General features: G+C 37.7%; 1 protein-coding gene across 4 annotated transcripts in view; it reads left to right on the top strand.

Annotated features, from left to right (window-relative positions):
- The window catches only part of LOC136883537 (REST corepressor), a 230,794-nt gene that overhangs the window by 31,524 nt on the left and 183,842 nt on the right, over nt 1-15,428 (top strand). For all 4 annotated transcript variants that reach the window (XM_067155907.2, XM_067155908.2, XM_067155905.2 and 1 more), the window contains 2 exons: nt 7,826-7,900; nt 8,005-8,219. In XM_067155907.2, the coding sequence (XP_067012008.2) occupies nt 7,826-7,900; nt 8,005-8,219 (290 nt within the window). The remainder of the gene's footprint in view (nt 1-7,825; nt 7,901-8,004; nt 8,220-15,428) is intronic.

Raw genomic sequence — 15,428 nt, 5'->3', positions numbered from 1 at the left:
ATAGTCTTAGGGCTGGAGGTGGAATGTTGCTGAGAACAGGAAGCCATAGCGTGTTCGTGCTCTGAATGTATCCCGTGATTATGCACATTGCCTGATTGAGTTGTACATCAATCTTAGTATGAACACTATTGATCCAGGTAGAGCAGCAGTATTCAGCAACAGAATATGATAAGGCTAATGTTGTTGATCTTACAACATGAGTATTGGCTCCCCATGATGATGTACCAGTAACAGCAAGTGTCTGACGAATATTATTTCTAGTTTTAACTTAAGCAACTACATTTGAGAGATATTGCTTGAAAGTTAAAGTTCTATCAAGTGTCATTCGCAAGTATTAATGGTATCATTCGAAATCAAAACAGGACTACGCCAGGGTGATGGATTCTCAAACCTCCACTGTTCAGCTGCACTCTAGAAATGGTAATGAGGAGTGGTTTAAGAAATGTCCCTAAAAATATAAAATAGGCAGGAAAATCAAAACAAACTGCCTTGATTTTGCTGACGACTTTTCATTACAAGCACCTGACTTAGATGAATCTAAAACACAGATATCAGAACTTCAAAATTTGCATCTAATATTGGCTTTAAAATCTTCTCCAAAAAGACAGAATTTATGTTCCAAAAACCAACATCATTAAAACAAATAAGCATAAATTGTAATAAAGTTACAATTTTCACCCAATTCAAATACTCCTTCATAAAATGTATAAATGTCAGGGAGGTCTCTTCCTGCATCGCGCTCACTTGTTTCTCTCCCTGGCCGCCTTCTGCGTGACGTCATGTGATATGAGACCGCTTGCCCATCCTGCTGACACGTATTACCACTACAGTCTAAAATGGTCATAACTTCTGAACCATTCATGCAAATAATGTCCTGACAAGGTTATTGTAATCCTTATAAAATACTGGAGGAGGTCAAGCAATTTTTTAAAATAAGGAACTCGAGGATAATATCAAAATATTTATTTAATCTTAAGGAGTTATATTTTTTACCGTGGACTATAGAATAAAATCTCTTCTAGAGGGCACCCGGTTGGAAATAGGTATGTGCCATCGTGGACTTTTTTTGTAGAGGTTTCTATGCTCTACAATTCGTACGCTTACACTTGGGGTCTATCGTTGATGGTTCGCGCAGCATAAGCCAAGAAAGCAAGTATCTGACAGACATTTTCGTCTCTTTCTATGTATTTACTGTATATCGGATCACAGATACATAATAATTGTATAGTGGTTCATACGTGAACAGTGTTCGTGTTGTTGTCAGTATCTGAAGTAGAACCACTGTACTGATTAAAATGCAGTCAACATATTATGGAAACATGTGTGGCGCTATAAATTGTCGGCATGTAAAAGAACTCCTGTGAGACAAAATTACGGCACCTCGAGTCTCGGAAAACCGTAAATGTTGTTGGTGAGATGTAACACAAATAACATTATTATTATTTTGCTTATTATAAAGACAATAACGACAATAACCATCATAGCCAGTTTGCTACTGTGATGGCATAACAATACTTCCTCGTCATCAATGCTTGGTTGTTGAAACACTTTGTAATAAATTTTGAATATCTCCATTATTACAGCTCGTACGGTAAAAAGGTGTCAGATATAAATGACTGAATGAAAATCATATTTTCTATAATTATTGTTGTGTGCTGATAGCCGGGCTGAGTAGCTACTCAAATAGAAATGGTATATCAATGAGAAAATATAAGTGTCAGTAAAATGTCAGTGTCTTGAATGCTGGAAACTGTTTCTTAGTCAAACAGATGAATATATGGTCAAATGAATCATCAAATCACAATTTCAAACACTGACTGAGAGTCCTTTTGTACTGGATCTTAAAATCCTATTAGTAATGATGTGTTAGAAAGCTTTTCTTTGAGTCCGTAAGGAAACCTTTATTTATGTACGACTGTGGAGAACATGCCTGCTGTAAAATGCAACCTTGTAAAAAGGATTTGGTTTGCTGTCACACTTTCAGTGCAGTGTTTGAAATTGTGGTTTGATGATTCATTTTATTATATATTCATATGTGACAGATAAACAGTTTTCAGCATTCAAGACATGGATATTTTACTTGCACTTATTTTGTCATATTAATGTGTCATTTCAAAACATAATTCTAATATTCTCATTTAGTCACCAAATGTTATGATTGTGTTATGCCCAAACCATAGGGCCAAAACATGTATGGATTTTAAGTGCAACGATATTGTATCAAACAGGAGGATACGTTTGAAAATTAATACATTTTATGTAAGAGTTAACTGTCAGTACCAATAATATGACAATTCAAATACAAGTAATAACAAACAACCTAAACGAAAAAACCTCGATCCAGATAAGAATAAACAAGCTACCTAAAGCTCAACACCAGAAACGGCTCAGGGATCGGATGCTGAAAAAATCCTGGGAGGATCGCAAGGCCTGAACAGTCCCTTCAAAGAGACTCTGATACTGAACTGCCTAAAGTGATCCTATGCTGTCATAAAATTGAAAGAAGCGGATGAAGATGAAAATTTAATTCCTCAGTAGTGTTGTCTAAATCCAGCTGTAAGCAAAGGCAGAATTTTTCTTAACATTCGGGAACAATCTTGCTATAGACAGATCGAATGAGAAGTGACTTAACAGCTGAGACCAAGGCAGTACTCTGGTGATCGGTTGGAAGCAGACGGGATGATGTGCGATGTAGGGGAGTCTGTAAGGAGTACGATTTCGCTATGAGAGGTAAGTTGATACTGTCACAGTCTGGATGTGTATTCACGACCTTCGTTGCTTCAGTTGAACTTTCAATCTTTTCCGGACAGATTCGCTTGTGTATCCTATATTTGCAGTCTTACTAGCTTCTGCATGCACGTGTCCAAGTCGTCATAGTTGACTTTTGCATATTTTCTTCGGGAGAGGAGCAACACCAAATTGCTTTCTTATTTTCGTGGTGACACCAACTCACAATACTTTAATCTATGAGCTTCATTGTCCGTATTGATAGTTTGACCACACAAGTATGAAGGATGAGAGTTTTCCACCTAATCGTTACTTTACTATACAGAGTGTCTACGATATGTCGTGAGTAGTAAAACCTGACCAAGTTGAAGAGCAGTGCTTCGGAACAAGATGTGAAAAACAGGCTTCGTGCTGCACATGTGGCCTATCACTGATTTATCCCACAGTCTTCAGGAATAAAGACCTTATAATTCACACAACTGCCCTTCCCTAGAGCAGTTAAAATTAAAATATTTTTCTTTAAGATGAAGTTTTTTCTGAGCAGTATCTAATATCTACACCAGGGTTGTCTTTTGTTTCATAAAGCATGGCTGCCAGGTACAAGGCAAACAGAGTTCGGGCAAGTATGCAGCCCTGTTTCAATGTATCTGTGATTAGTAATGGTTCAGAGAAGTTGTTTTGATGGAGTACCTGTCCACTCATACCATCATGAAGTGCATGCACCAGGCCCACAAAATGCTCAGGACAGCCAGTGTCTCAGCACCACCCACAGTGGAACACTTTTGAAGGCCTTTAACAGATCATAAAACAAAAAATAGAGAGACTTCTGTTCTCCATATATTGTTTTCAGTTACCTTGCACAGAAGATCATATCAACAGTACCTCTGGAAGCTCGGAAACCACATAAGACTCTGGTAGATTCCTCTCAGAGATGACTTGCAGGCGGCTAAGCCGGATCCTTGCAAGACCTACAATAGATAACAGGGAAATGCCACAATAGTTGTCACATAATATTGTTATATTGTTACCTTTCTTGATAATGATGATGGCACGTTTGAGATTACTTTTTGGGTTTCCCAATGTGTTGGCTAAGCGGAATTAACAAATTTACTCATTGTTTGGTCCTATTTTGTCCATATTGACAGTGAAAACTAATTATCACAATGGGTTCTTAGTGGGTCAACCCTGTCAATATTTATTGCTTATACTAGAAGTTTAACTACATTTTTCGTACATGTTGCGAGACAGTTGTAATTGTTTTGGGTTAGGAAAGTATAGATGTTTATATGACTTGATCGATGATGAAGAGAATGGTCTAATTTTTCTCGATATATCTACGAATAATGTAGTTAAACTTTAGCAATACAGTATCGACAGGGTGGACCCACTAAGAACCCATAATGTTATTTAGTTGGCTACGTAGTTCAAAGTCTAGCTGATAGCTTGCATTCGGGTATTTGGTGGGTTCGAACCCCTGTCAGAAAGCCTGAAAATTATTTTTCCATGATTTCCCATTTTCGCACCAGGCAAATGCCACGGCCGCTTCTTTCCAATTTCTAGGCTTTTCCTATCCCATCGTCGCCATAAAACATATCTGTGTCGGTGCGACATAAAGCAAATAGCAAAAAAAAGATTCCTTCCCAGTCCAGTACCACCATCGCCACAAGATTTGTCTCGAATCAGTGCAATGTAAAACACATATTATTAAAAGTTTTCAATGAGTGTCTTATTTGCAAGTAATCAACTTCATTTTCCGTATCAAAATTTAATCACTAAGTTTTACAATATTTAAAATTCTTCCACCGTTTTGATACTTTTTTTTTTCCTTTTGGCAAATTTTTTGTTTGTCAACAGTACATGTTTCGTTCCTTATTTAGGAACATCCTCAGCCGTTATTGTAGCTTAGGTGAAATGCTAAGATTTTAAACACGTTAATTTGCAGGTACAATGATTCACTTAAAAACTACTAAAAATACCAATTAAATTAAATGATACTAAAAAACTATGTCTATTCATTTGAATAGTTGTTAAAAATGTCTGTTTGCGGTTAAAAGTTTTAAAAAATGTTTGACTTTGTAACACTGTTCAAATTATTGAATGTGTTTTTTGCTAGTGGCTTTACGTCGCACCGACACAGATAGGTCTTATGGCGACGATGGGATAGGAAAGGCCTAGGAGTTGGAAGGAAGCGGCCGTGGCCTTAATTAAGGTACAGTCCCAGCATTTGCCTGGTGTGAAAATGGGAAACCACGGTAAACCATCTTCAGGACTGCCGATAGTGGGACTCGAACCTACTATCTCCCGGATGCAAGCTCACAGCTGCGCGCCTCTACGCGCACGGCCAACTCGCCCGGTTTGAATGTTTTATCTTCTGTTCCTTCCAGGTAAGTTGTTATATATTATGAGTTTGCTTATGGTGCCTTTGAGTCTAATGTGGAACTTTGAAGCTGATTGCTGATCAATTTTTGTGAAGGGAGCTTCGTTTCAATTTCTGAAATGAAATAAAATAAGGAAATGGAAATTTGTTTAAAAAAACATGTGTCTTTACGTAATAACTAAATGTATAAAAAAGTTCTTTACCTTGCTATTGTTAGACTCCAATTCTACTGTGACCCTGGAGGGACGTTTGTTGCTGCTTTGCATCTTGTATAGTAATGGTGTGTGCGTTCCGTTGTATGCTCCTCCTTATGGGGAGGCAAGGTTTACTCCCATTACAATAAAGAACTACTCATTGCACCCAGAATCGCAAAAAAGGCCAGCTTATCACAGTTACATATATAGAGCATTTAATATACCCCTTACACACACAGAAAAAGAACTGCTCTTTATTCGCAAACAAGCCCAATACAACGGTTTTGAACCAAAAATAATCGGTAAATTCAAACAGAAATTACAAACTAACCTAAAACCCGAAACAAAAAAGAAAAACAAATACGCCAAGTTCACTTTCAATAACCCTAACTTATACACAGTAACCAATTTGTTTAGAAAATATAATTATAAGATCGCATATTCAACCAGCAATAACACAAAGCATAAATTATTTAATTACAATAGTGTTAATTCCCTAGGAAAAAACAAACATTCTGAATCAGGAGTTTATAAATTGAAGTGTCACCAATGTAAAAAAAAGTTATGTCGGACAAACAGGGTGCAGTTTTACTGTAAGATACCAGGAGCATGTCAACGCTGAAAGACATAAAAAAATTTCTGCGATGGGCCAACACATGAGTTCAACCAGACACCAGTTCACAACCATAGAGCAGGATTTAACTATATTGCGTAAAATAAACAAAGGAGCTCTCCTTAATACATTAGAAAATCTATACATTTATTTAGAACAAAAAAGCAATCAGGACAATAACCTAAATGAAACTATTGACATTAGAAACCCTATATTTGAAGGGACACTATCAAGTCTTGAAAAATTTTAGGCAAAAGACGCAATACAAATAGTAAGAGGATAAATAAGACCGAAACTCCGCCATTTTGTACATCCCCTCTCCCTAGCCCTTCTAAAGTTGATGCCGTGACAGTAACCGACACGCCCCCTCCCCTCTCCGCAACCTTGCCTCCCCGTAAGGAGGGGCATACAACGGAACGCACACACCATTACTATACAAGACGCAAAGCAGCAACAAACGTCCCTCCAGGGTCACAGTAGAATTGGAGTCTAACAATAGCAAGGTAAAGAACTTTTTTTATACATTTAGTTATTACGTAAAGACACATGTTTTTTTAAACAAATTCCCAATTCCTTATTTTATTTCATTTCAGAAATTGAAACGAAGCTCCCTTCACAAAAATTGATCAGCAATCAGCTTCAAAGTTCCACATTAGACTCAATCAAAGGCACCATAAGCAAACTCATAATATATAACAACTTACCTGGAAGGAACAGAAGATAAAACATTCAATAATTTGAACAGTGTTACGAAGCCAAACATTTTTTAAAACTTTTAACCGCAAACAGACATTTTTATGTAACAAAATGAAAATTTTTAACAACTATTCAAATGAATAGACATAGTTTTTAAGCTGACCAACTATGTAATCATCCGTTCTCATATCATTAACACACTAACCCCTATGTTGTTTTTAATATCATTTAATTTAATTGGTATTTTTAGTAGTTTTTAAGTGAATCAATGTACCTGCAAATTAACGTGTTTAAAATCTTAGCATTTCACCTAAGCTACAATAACGGCTGAGGATGTTCCTAAATAAGGAACGAAACATGTACTGTTGACAAACAAAAAATTTGCCAAAAGGCAAAAAGTATCAAAACGGTGGAAGAATTTTAAATATTGTAAAACTTAATGAGTGTCTAATGTTGCACCACACGTTAATGCTTGATAACCTTGCACTTTTGTAATCTGAGGATGCAGTATCACTTCCACTGTCTGTAACATCCCCCTTAGATCCACTGTATTCTAATTCAAAAATAAAAATTTGTTCGTGGCGTCAACCTCTGCAGATCACCATATGAAAAGAACCTGCGTGTAAGTGTTATTGCGGAAGTGTAAAGTGTTGAATGTGAGGAAAGGAACATTAAGGACGATACAAACACCCAATCTCCAGGCCAGGGATATTAATCATTTACAATTAAAAAACCCTGACCCAGCCGGGAATCGAACCCGGGGCTGCCGGGTGACAGGCAGACGCATTGCCCCCTACACCGCGGGGCCGGACAATTCAAATTCTTAATTTACTATCTATCTTGAAACAAGTAGAAAAGGTTAAGGAAAAGTGGCTTTAAGCATGTTACCTGCTTTTCCCTGTCAGTTGAAATTGAGCCACATACAGTTACGACATTCAGACAGGGACTTGTGTGATTATTCAAAAAGTAAAAAGTTGTGTAATCTTGTGGCTTCCTTATCTTATACTAACGCAGGTTGCCAAACTCTGGTGATCATTCTTTCTCCCCTTTCTTGTTGAAACTTTTCATCTTTTGTTAGTTCTTGCAGTCTAAAGATATATTTTTCTCCACAATTCTGAATCCAGTATGTCCATTACTTCTTGGCCTTGTATGATGCAGTGTGATTATCAGCTTATTGGACCATCATCAAGTAATTATATCATTTTTAATGCCCTGCAGATAGGAGACCTGAGCAGTGTGCAGAACGTGCCCTTCTGGTCTGGTCACCGACAACCGATATACCAGACTATAAGTGTAAGTTGCTTCAAATTTCATATGTGTTTGATTTCTTGTTCTTTCATAATTTCAGTGTAATTTATATGAATTATATTGATGTGCTTAATTTCCTTTCTTGACAGTGGACGAATATATATCACTGGCTAAAGAAAAATATGGCTACAATGGCGAACAAGCGTTGGGAATGTTATTCTGGCATAAACATGATCTGGAAAGAGCAATATTGGATCTTGCGAACTTTACACCTTTTCCTGACGAATGGACGGTTGAAGATAAAGTATTGTTTGAACAAGCATTCCAGTTCCATGGCAAAAGTTTTCACCGGATTAGGCAGATGGTAAGTGGTTGTGTTATTTGGGTAATGGACTGGTTTGATGCATTTGTCCTTGTCAACCTGCCCTGTGCTGACTGCTTCATGTATACATCAGTGCGGTAATAAGTTTGTTGTGTTCATTTATTAGCCTTCTCCGACCATTCTCACATCATACACTTTTCTCGAAGATCAGCTGACCAAGTCCTAGGTGTCCTGCGATGTCTATCTCTTTACCAGATTGTTAGTCTCTCTCACCAACTTGATTCAGTAGTGTTTCATTATTATTATTATTATTATTATTATTATTATTATTATTATTATTATTATTCTTTCTTTCTTTCTTTCTTCGTTATGCCCGTTTACAGAGTGCGTTGGAACTTGTTAGCTTGATGATGGTTTTCCTTTCTTCTTCTCCTCCAAAATATCTTCATGAACTTGCTATGCTGTTTTTTTGCGTTCTTCCGTCCATTGTTTCTCTGTGGTCCTTTTAGCCTTTTCTGTGAACATGTGCTTTGCAACCAGATTCCCAAAAGCCTTGTGATCCCTGATGATATCTTCTGTGATGTTCATTTCTTTTAAGTCCTGCTTTATTTCCTCAAACCAGCTTATTTTGACCTTCTTTGAATTAATTATACCAAGCAGTTTTTTTGCATATCTAGTGTCGTCCATTCTACAGATGTAGCCATAGAATTTCAATCGTCTCCTGCGTACGGTATTGGTAAACTTGTCGATTGCTTTGTACAGATCTACAGTTTTCCTTTTGATCCATATACCATTTACATGAACGGGGCCATATATTTTCCTCAGAATTTTTTGTTCTTGTTTTTCAATTTCATCAATTTTAGAGTGGCCTCCTAGAGATGTGGTTTCTGAGGCATACAAGGCTTCCGGGAAGAACAACAGTCTTGTAATGCCGAAGTTTTGCTTTTCGTGACATCACTCTTTTATTGTAGTGGTTCCATGTTATTTGGTATGCTTTAAGGAGTTTGGTGGCTCTTTCTAAATTAGCTTTCCTGTCCAATCTGGATGGTACAATGATTTCTCCTAGATATTTGAAGGAAGGGACCTGTGTCCATTAGCCATGATATGAGTCTTCTCATATGATATTTGGAGGCCTGTCCTTAATGCTATCTCATGCAACTTCTCTATGATCTGGTTTCTTCACTTGTCTTGGTGTCTGACTCGTTGGCTGAATGGTCAGAGTACTGGCCTTCGGTTCAGAGGGTCCCGGGTTCGATTCCCGGCCGGGTCGGGGATTTTAACCTTCATTGGTTAATTCCAGTGGCCCGGGGGCTGGGTGTTCGTGCTGTCCCCAACATCCCTGCAAATCACACACCACACATAACACTATCCTCCACCACAATAACACGCAGTGTCTTACAAATGGCAGATGCCGCCCACCCTCATCGGAGGGTCTGCCTTACAAGGGCTGCACTCGGCTAGAAATAGCCACATGAAATTATTATACTAGTCTTGGTAAAGGTAGCTAGATCATCAGCAAAAGCTAGGCACATCACATTAATTCTTTGTTAATTATTATTATTTATTTATTTATTTATTTATTTATTTATTTATTTATTTATTTATTTATTTATTTATTTATTTATTTATTTATTTATTTATTTATTTATTTTTTTCAATCCAATCCACCCATCTCGTCTTTGGTGTTCTTCTATAACACCACATTTCAGAGACTTCTGTTTACTTACTATACTTTCCCCACTAGTTTTGGCCCATGTTTCACTTTCATTCTATGCCAAACTCCGCATAGAGGTCTTTAGAAACATCTGTATAATATGCGTATGTCTTTGAAATTACAGTTCAGTATATTTGATTGGGCTGAGTTCGATTCCACTGGTGTCCAGTTGACTTTTTTTGATCTGTACATCTCTTTGGCGTGTACTCTGTGTACTCAAAACAACATAATAAATTGAAAGTATAGCACGTTTGTGAAAATGAAATATTTGTGTGCATGTGTTTGAGGTGAGAACAATCCTTTTTGCGAAGGAAGGCCGTTCTTGCTTTGGACAGTCTGCACTTTATGCCTCTGTACTACCGCTACCCAAATAACAATGTTTCCTGCATTCCGTTACTTTTGTTTTGGATTTACTTATTTTCATCCTGTGTTCCTCTCAGGCTGTTATCTTACCATTCAAATATTTCCCCACATCATCTGATAAATGGATAATAATATCATTTGCAAATTTTATTCGGAATGTATAAGAAAAGGAAAAATTAAAAAGTACATTTTTATACATTCAGTAGGAAAAAAAAGAAAGAAAAAAATACTACATATTTCAGACAAAATTTAATGCTGGTCTTTTGCAAGCCTTGTTTCTTCTTCTCCCTGACCCAGAGATTGGTGGACTTAGATTCCTTCTTTCTAGAGCCAAACTCTTCACTTAATTGTATTGTCTTCCTGCCTTGGTCTCCTCCTTGCATATTATGTCCTTTCATTTTTGCCTCCAGCAAGGACGTGATCCATTGTGAATGTCGCAGTTGGTGGCCATCCATACCGTTTCTCCTTTTCGCATTTGTTTTCAGTAGATTCTTTCTCTTGCGTACTTGAGCTAATACTTCCTTGTTAGTCACTCACTCTGTTCATAGTACTTTCAGCACCCTCCTCCAGCACCACATCTTGTAAGCCACAAGTTTTTCTTTTCTGTTGTTCTCAAAGTTCAAGTTTTAGAGGCATAATTGGCTAAGCTACTGAGCAAGTGGCTGTGTGGTTTGGGTCGTGCAGCTGTCAGCTTGCATTCCGGAGATGGTGGATTCAAACTCCACTATTGGCATCCCTGAAGATGGTTTTCTGTGGTTTCCCATTTATGCACCAGATAAATGCCGGGGCTGTGCCTTGTTTAAGGCCACAGTCTCTTGCTTCCCACTCCTAGTCCTTTCCTATCCCATTGTCGCCTTAAAACCTATCTTTGTCAGTGTGACGTGAAAAGAAAAAATGGCTAAGCTCCAAGCAAAACTTTTGACATTGTTTTCTAGTTTTTAGTGACTCATTTCTTGATGGTAACAGACTTCTCTCTGTGAAGAATGCTTCCGTAGTTTGGGCACTCTGTCAACTGTATAAATAAAATATTATGACATCACAACTATATGGCATTGTATCTTCAGTTCATTTGAGACGTTTCAGCATAATAATTGAGAAAAAGTGATTGGGACAATCGCACACCAATATTGCTGTTTCTTGCCTTTGAACAAGAATAACCAAAAACAGTTTCGTAAGGGTTTATTGCTGTGAATTCTCATGCTGCCTATTTTTGTGGATATTGCAGATTGTCTACAACAGTTAACCCTGCTTCTAAGTCAGGTCAGGACTCTTTCTCCTGAAAACACAGTAAGGAATGTGACATTAGTGGAGGAGGTGCGCAGTATACGCTGTGTGGCAGACATACACATAGTTTGTTCTAATGTGTACAGAACTGTAGGAAGGTGTAGAGAGGACAGTATCTACATCAGGAGGCTCAGTTCTGGTCGCAGGAGAAGCACGGCTGAGCGTGATGATTGCTTTCTTCGTGACCAACGCATAACTGCTTTGGTGACCAGAAATTGTTTGCAGCAAGTACGAGGCACAAACAGCAGAGAGAAGTAAGAAAGAGGTCATATGAAGCAGTTTGACGGTCATGAGGCCCACCACACAACCTCCGCGTACATGTGTGCACCGTGTCCCTCGGATTCAATTTGCTAACGCCCATCGAAACTGGACTGTGGAGCCATGGAGCTCAAGTGTTCGTTATGGATGAATCGAGATTCTGTTGGAGGCCAGCAGATGGAAGGGCAAGAGTTTGGAGAAGGCTTGGGAAGCATTATTGACCCTGCACTTTCTCTACAAGGACGCCCGTTCACTGGAGACGTCATGGTCTAGGCTAGATTATCACTGATGGGCGCATAGAGTTTGTGTTCGTTGCAAATGAGAGTTGGACAGCCCACCGATACATAGAGGAGATTTTAATGGATCGTGTGGTGCCTTTTGCACGTGTCATTAGCAAGAACTTTATCCTCATGCATGACGATGCTCACCCACTTTTTGCCACCTGTGTAGGGCTGAGTACCTGGATGAAGTCTGGATTGAGCGCATGGCATGGCTTGCTTGTAGTCCTGACCTATATCCAGTAGAGGATGCATGGGATGTGAAATTTTTTTTTCGTTGCCGTTGTGACTGGGTGCCTTGCTAATACTGTAAGAAATAAATTGACAAGAGGGTCCACCTTTTCAATACAATATATCAAGTAAATAATATTACAACAGTCTTGAGACATGTTTGGGGCCATCCTCTGGCATACTGGCTCAACTTCGGGCTGCGCTTTGGGCAGAATAGGAACTCGTACCACAAGAAAACATTTGAAATTGCATCCTGAGCATGACTGATTAAATCACAGCTGTAACTCTGGCTAGTGGCAGTGGAAACGTGTTGCAAACAAGTGGACAGATAGACTACCGTACAATAGTGCAAAGCTCCAGGTTTCACTGTGCTCATCATGATCAAAAATGTTTCTCAGTTATTGTGCTGAAACATTTCAAATGGACTAATTAATTTACAATTCATTGCCATATTGTTGCAGTGTCATAATATTTGAATTTTACAAGGTTTCAAATGAATTAAGATTCAATTTTGTCTGAAATACGTAGTGTTTCGCTTCTTTTGCTGCTTAGTGTAGGCATGGAAAAGAGAAAGTGTCTGCATTACAGGTATGTTGCAACATTTGCTGTGCTTCTATTTGTAATCTAAATTGATCAGTTCCTGTGATGTTTTTTTGTAATATTCTTTAAAGAAGCCCTGCTTAGTTATTCTACAAAATTAAATGAATCCTTTTACACACAATAAACTGCTTGAAAAATAGTTCTGTTCAGAGGGTCCCGGGTTCGATTCCCGGCCGGGTCGGGGATTTTAATTGCCTCTGATTAATTCTTTTGGCTCGAGGACTGGGTGTTTGTGTTTGTCCCAACACTTTCCTCTTGATATTCACACAATACACTACACTACCAACCACCACAGAAACACGCAATAGTGATTACATCCCTCCATGTAAGGTTGGCGTCAGGAAGGGCATCCAGCTGTAAAACAGTGCCAAATCCACATGTGCAACACAGTTCGCACCCGTGACCCCACAGGTGTGGGGAAAAGCAGTAGAAAAAGAACAACACGATAGTTTTGTATTGACTTACATGTATGTCTGAGGGAGAATAATTATAATGTTCCATCTAACCCATACACTTTTAAATGACTTTATTAAATAAATCCTTTTCTAAGACAAAATTCTAAAGAAATTCAATTATATTCGGTCCACCTATTCAGTACATAACTGCCATATATTAAATAGTATTTTTGAAAGCAACGGTTGCCAGTCAGTGTGGAGGCCAACACCAACCCAACCTGATCTACACAAGCATAGGGCTGGAGGATAGAGGACATCCTGGCTTTACTATTGTTCTCGGTGATACATTACATCAGATCGTTTATAAACTTCACTATGTTTTCCAGAATATGACAGATTAGAACAACATCCAACTGTCTTAACTAATTCTTAAATATGTCCTCCAGCTAGTAATATTGTACTAAATACGCTTGAACCCACACTATCAGTTTATTTTGTCCAAGTTTATCCATGCACATTTTTAACAGTTTTCCATTATACTTGTCGGATATATTTTTAATAGTGAAGCTATGTACATTTTAACGTGAACTCCCATTGCGTTTGTTGACTGTGTTGTATCTTGGATTTTTATGTATCACTGTTTTATGTCGTATGTCTTTCTTCTTTGTTATGTTGCTGATGATGACCTCTAAGTCAGGTCGAAACATGTCCATGGTATTTTAAATAGTATATAACTTTCACATAGACCATTTAATGGCAGAAATGTATTGAATAGGTGGACCTAATAAAATTGAATTCTTTTAGAATTTCGTCTTAGATATTCAAAGTCAATACGGAACTGGAATGAAGTTTATTACTTGTTTATTATTTCAGTTAAGTTGAAATAATAAATATGATAGTTCAACCTATTCAATACAAGTAAATAAGAGATGTAGAGATTACATTCTTATTTAATTAAAAGTGGAAATGGTACCGGTTTCGACCCCAGTCTGGGTCATCATCAGCCGATTATAACTCGAAAAACAAGCATAAGTAAGAAAGAAGTTAACGGTCAAGTCCACACAATATCAGTTGAAGAGGCGATATAAAAATGACGGGGGTAGGCACTGTAAAATTCAGACGAAGTGGAATGTAAGTCACTTAAAAGAAGTAATGTGTAATCTTCCGAGCATCAGCACGGCACACGCAATGTTTGGCACTGTCTCACAATGTTCACGAAAAGCAGAGAACAGTTAAATGAGCCAGACTGCATACTTCGTCAGGCACAAAGTCACAACACAATCCATATATGAAGATCTAAAGTCATGAAGAAGCCAAAGACGAGCAGCTCAACTGAAGTAACTTGCAAGCTCCAGAAGATCGGCGCGGTGTTTACAACGTCAAGTGCTGTAGTTTCATACGCTGACGGAGATTGAAGGGTAGATTAATGATCAAGTATTTGCTTAGTTCACGAAAATGTACCTATATATATATACTTATAATACGATTCAATATAATTGAATACGTTATTATATCGCCTCTTCAACTGATATTGTTTGGACTTGACAGTTAACTTCTTTCTTACTTATGCATTGTTTTTCGAGTTGTAATCGGCTGATGATGACCCAGACTGGGGTCGAAACCGGTACCATTTCCACTTTTAATTAAGTAAGAACGTAATCTCTACATCTCTTATTTACTTGTATTGAATAGGTTGAACTATCATATTTATTATTTCAATTTAACTGTGATACTTTTCAATATGGAACAATGAAATTTTTATCTTTAAATGTTTATTATTTGTCGGAGTTTTATGGAGTCTCTTTGTTGATAAAATTCTACTCTGTAAAAGTTTCACAATACTAATACCAAGGCTGGACAAGTCAGAAAAATTATCTAGGTGTCAGGCACAAAAGATTCTTTCCTGTATAGTATAAACCATTTCAATCTCATTACCTTCAGCTTTCACTACTGCCTCCTTGTTCGCTCCTCCTAGCTTGTCTATATCCCTTTGTTTGAAAATATCAGTACCCTGCTGATTTTATCGTTCAAAATTGTGACGGCTTCTCCGAAAACCATAAAAGTAGTTAGTGGGATGTAAAGCTATTATTATTGTTATTATTATTATTATGATTATTATTATTATTAT

The sequence above is a fragment of the Anabrus simplex genome, chromosome 11 (assembly GCF_040414725.1).
Source record: "Anabrus simplex isolate iqAnaSimp1 chromosome 11, ASM4041472v1, whole genome shotgun sequence".
In the NCBI taxonomy this organism is placed as follows: domain Eukaryota; kingdom Metazoa; phylum Arthropoda; class Insecta; order Orthoptera; family Tettigoniidae; genus Anabrus; species Anabrus simplex.
This window is presented reverse-complemented; position numbering and strand designations above follow the sequence as displayed.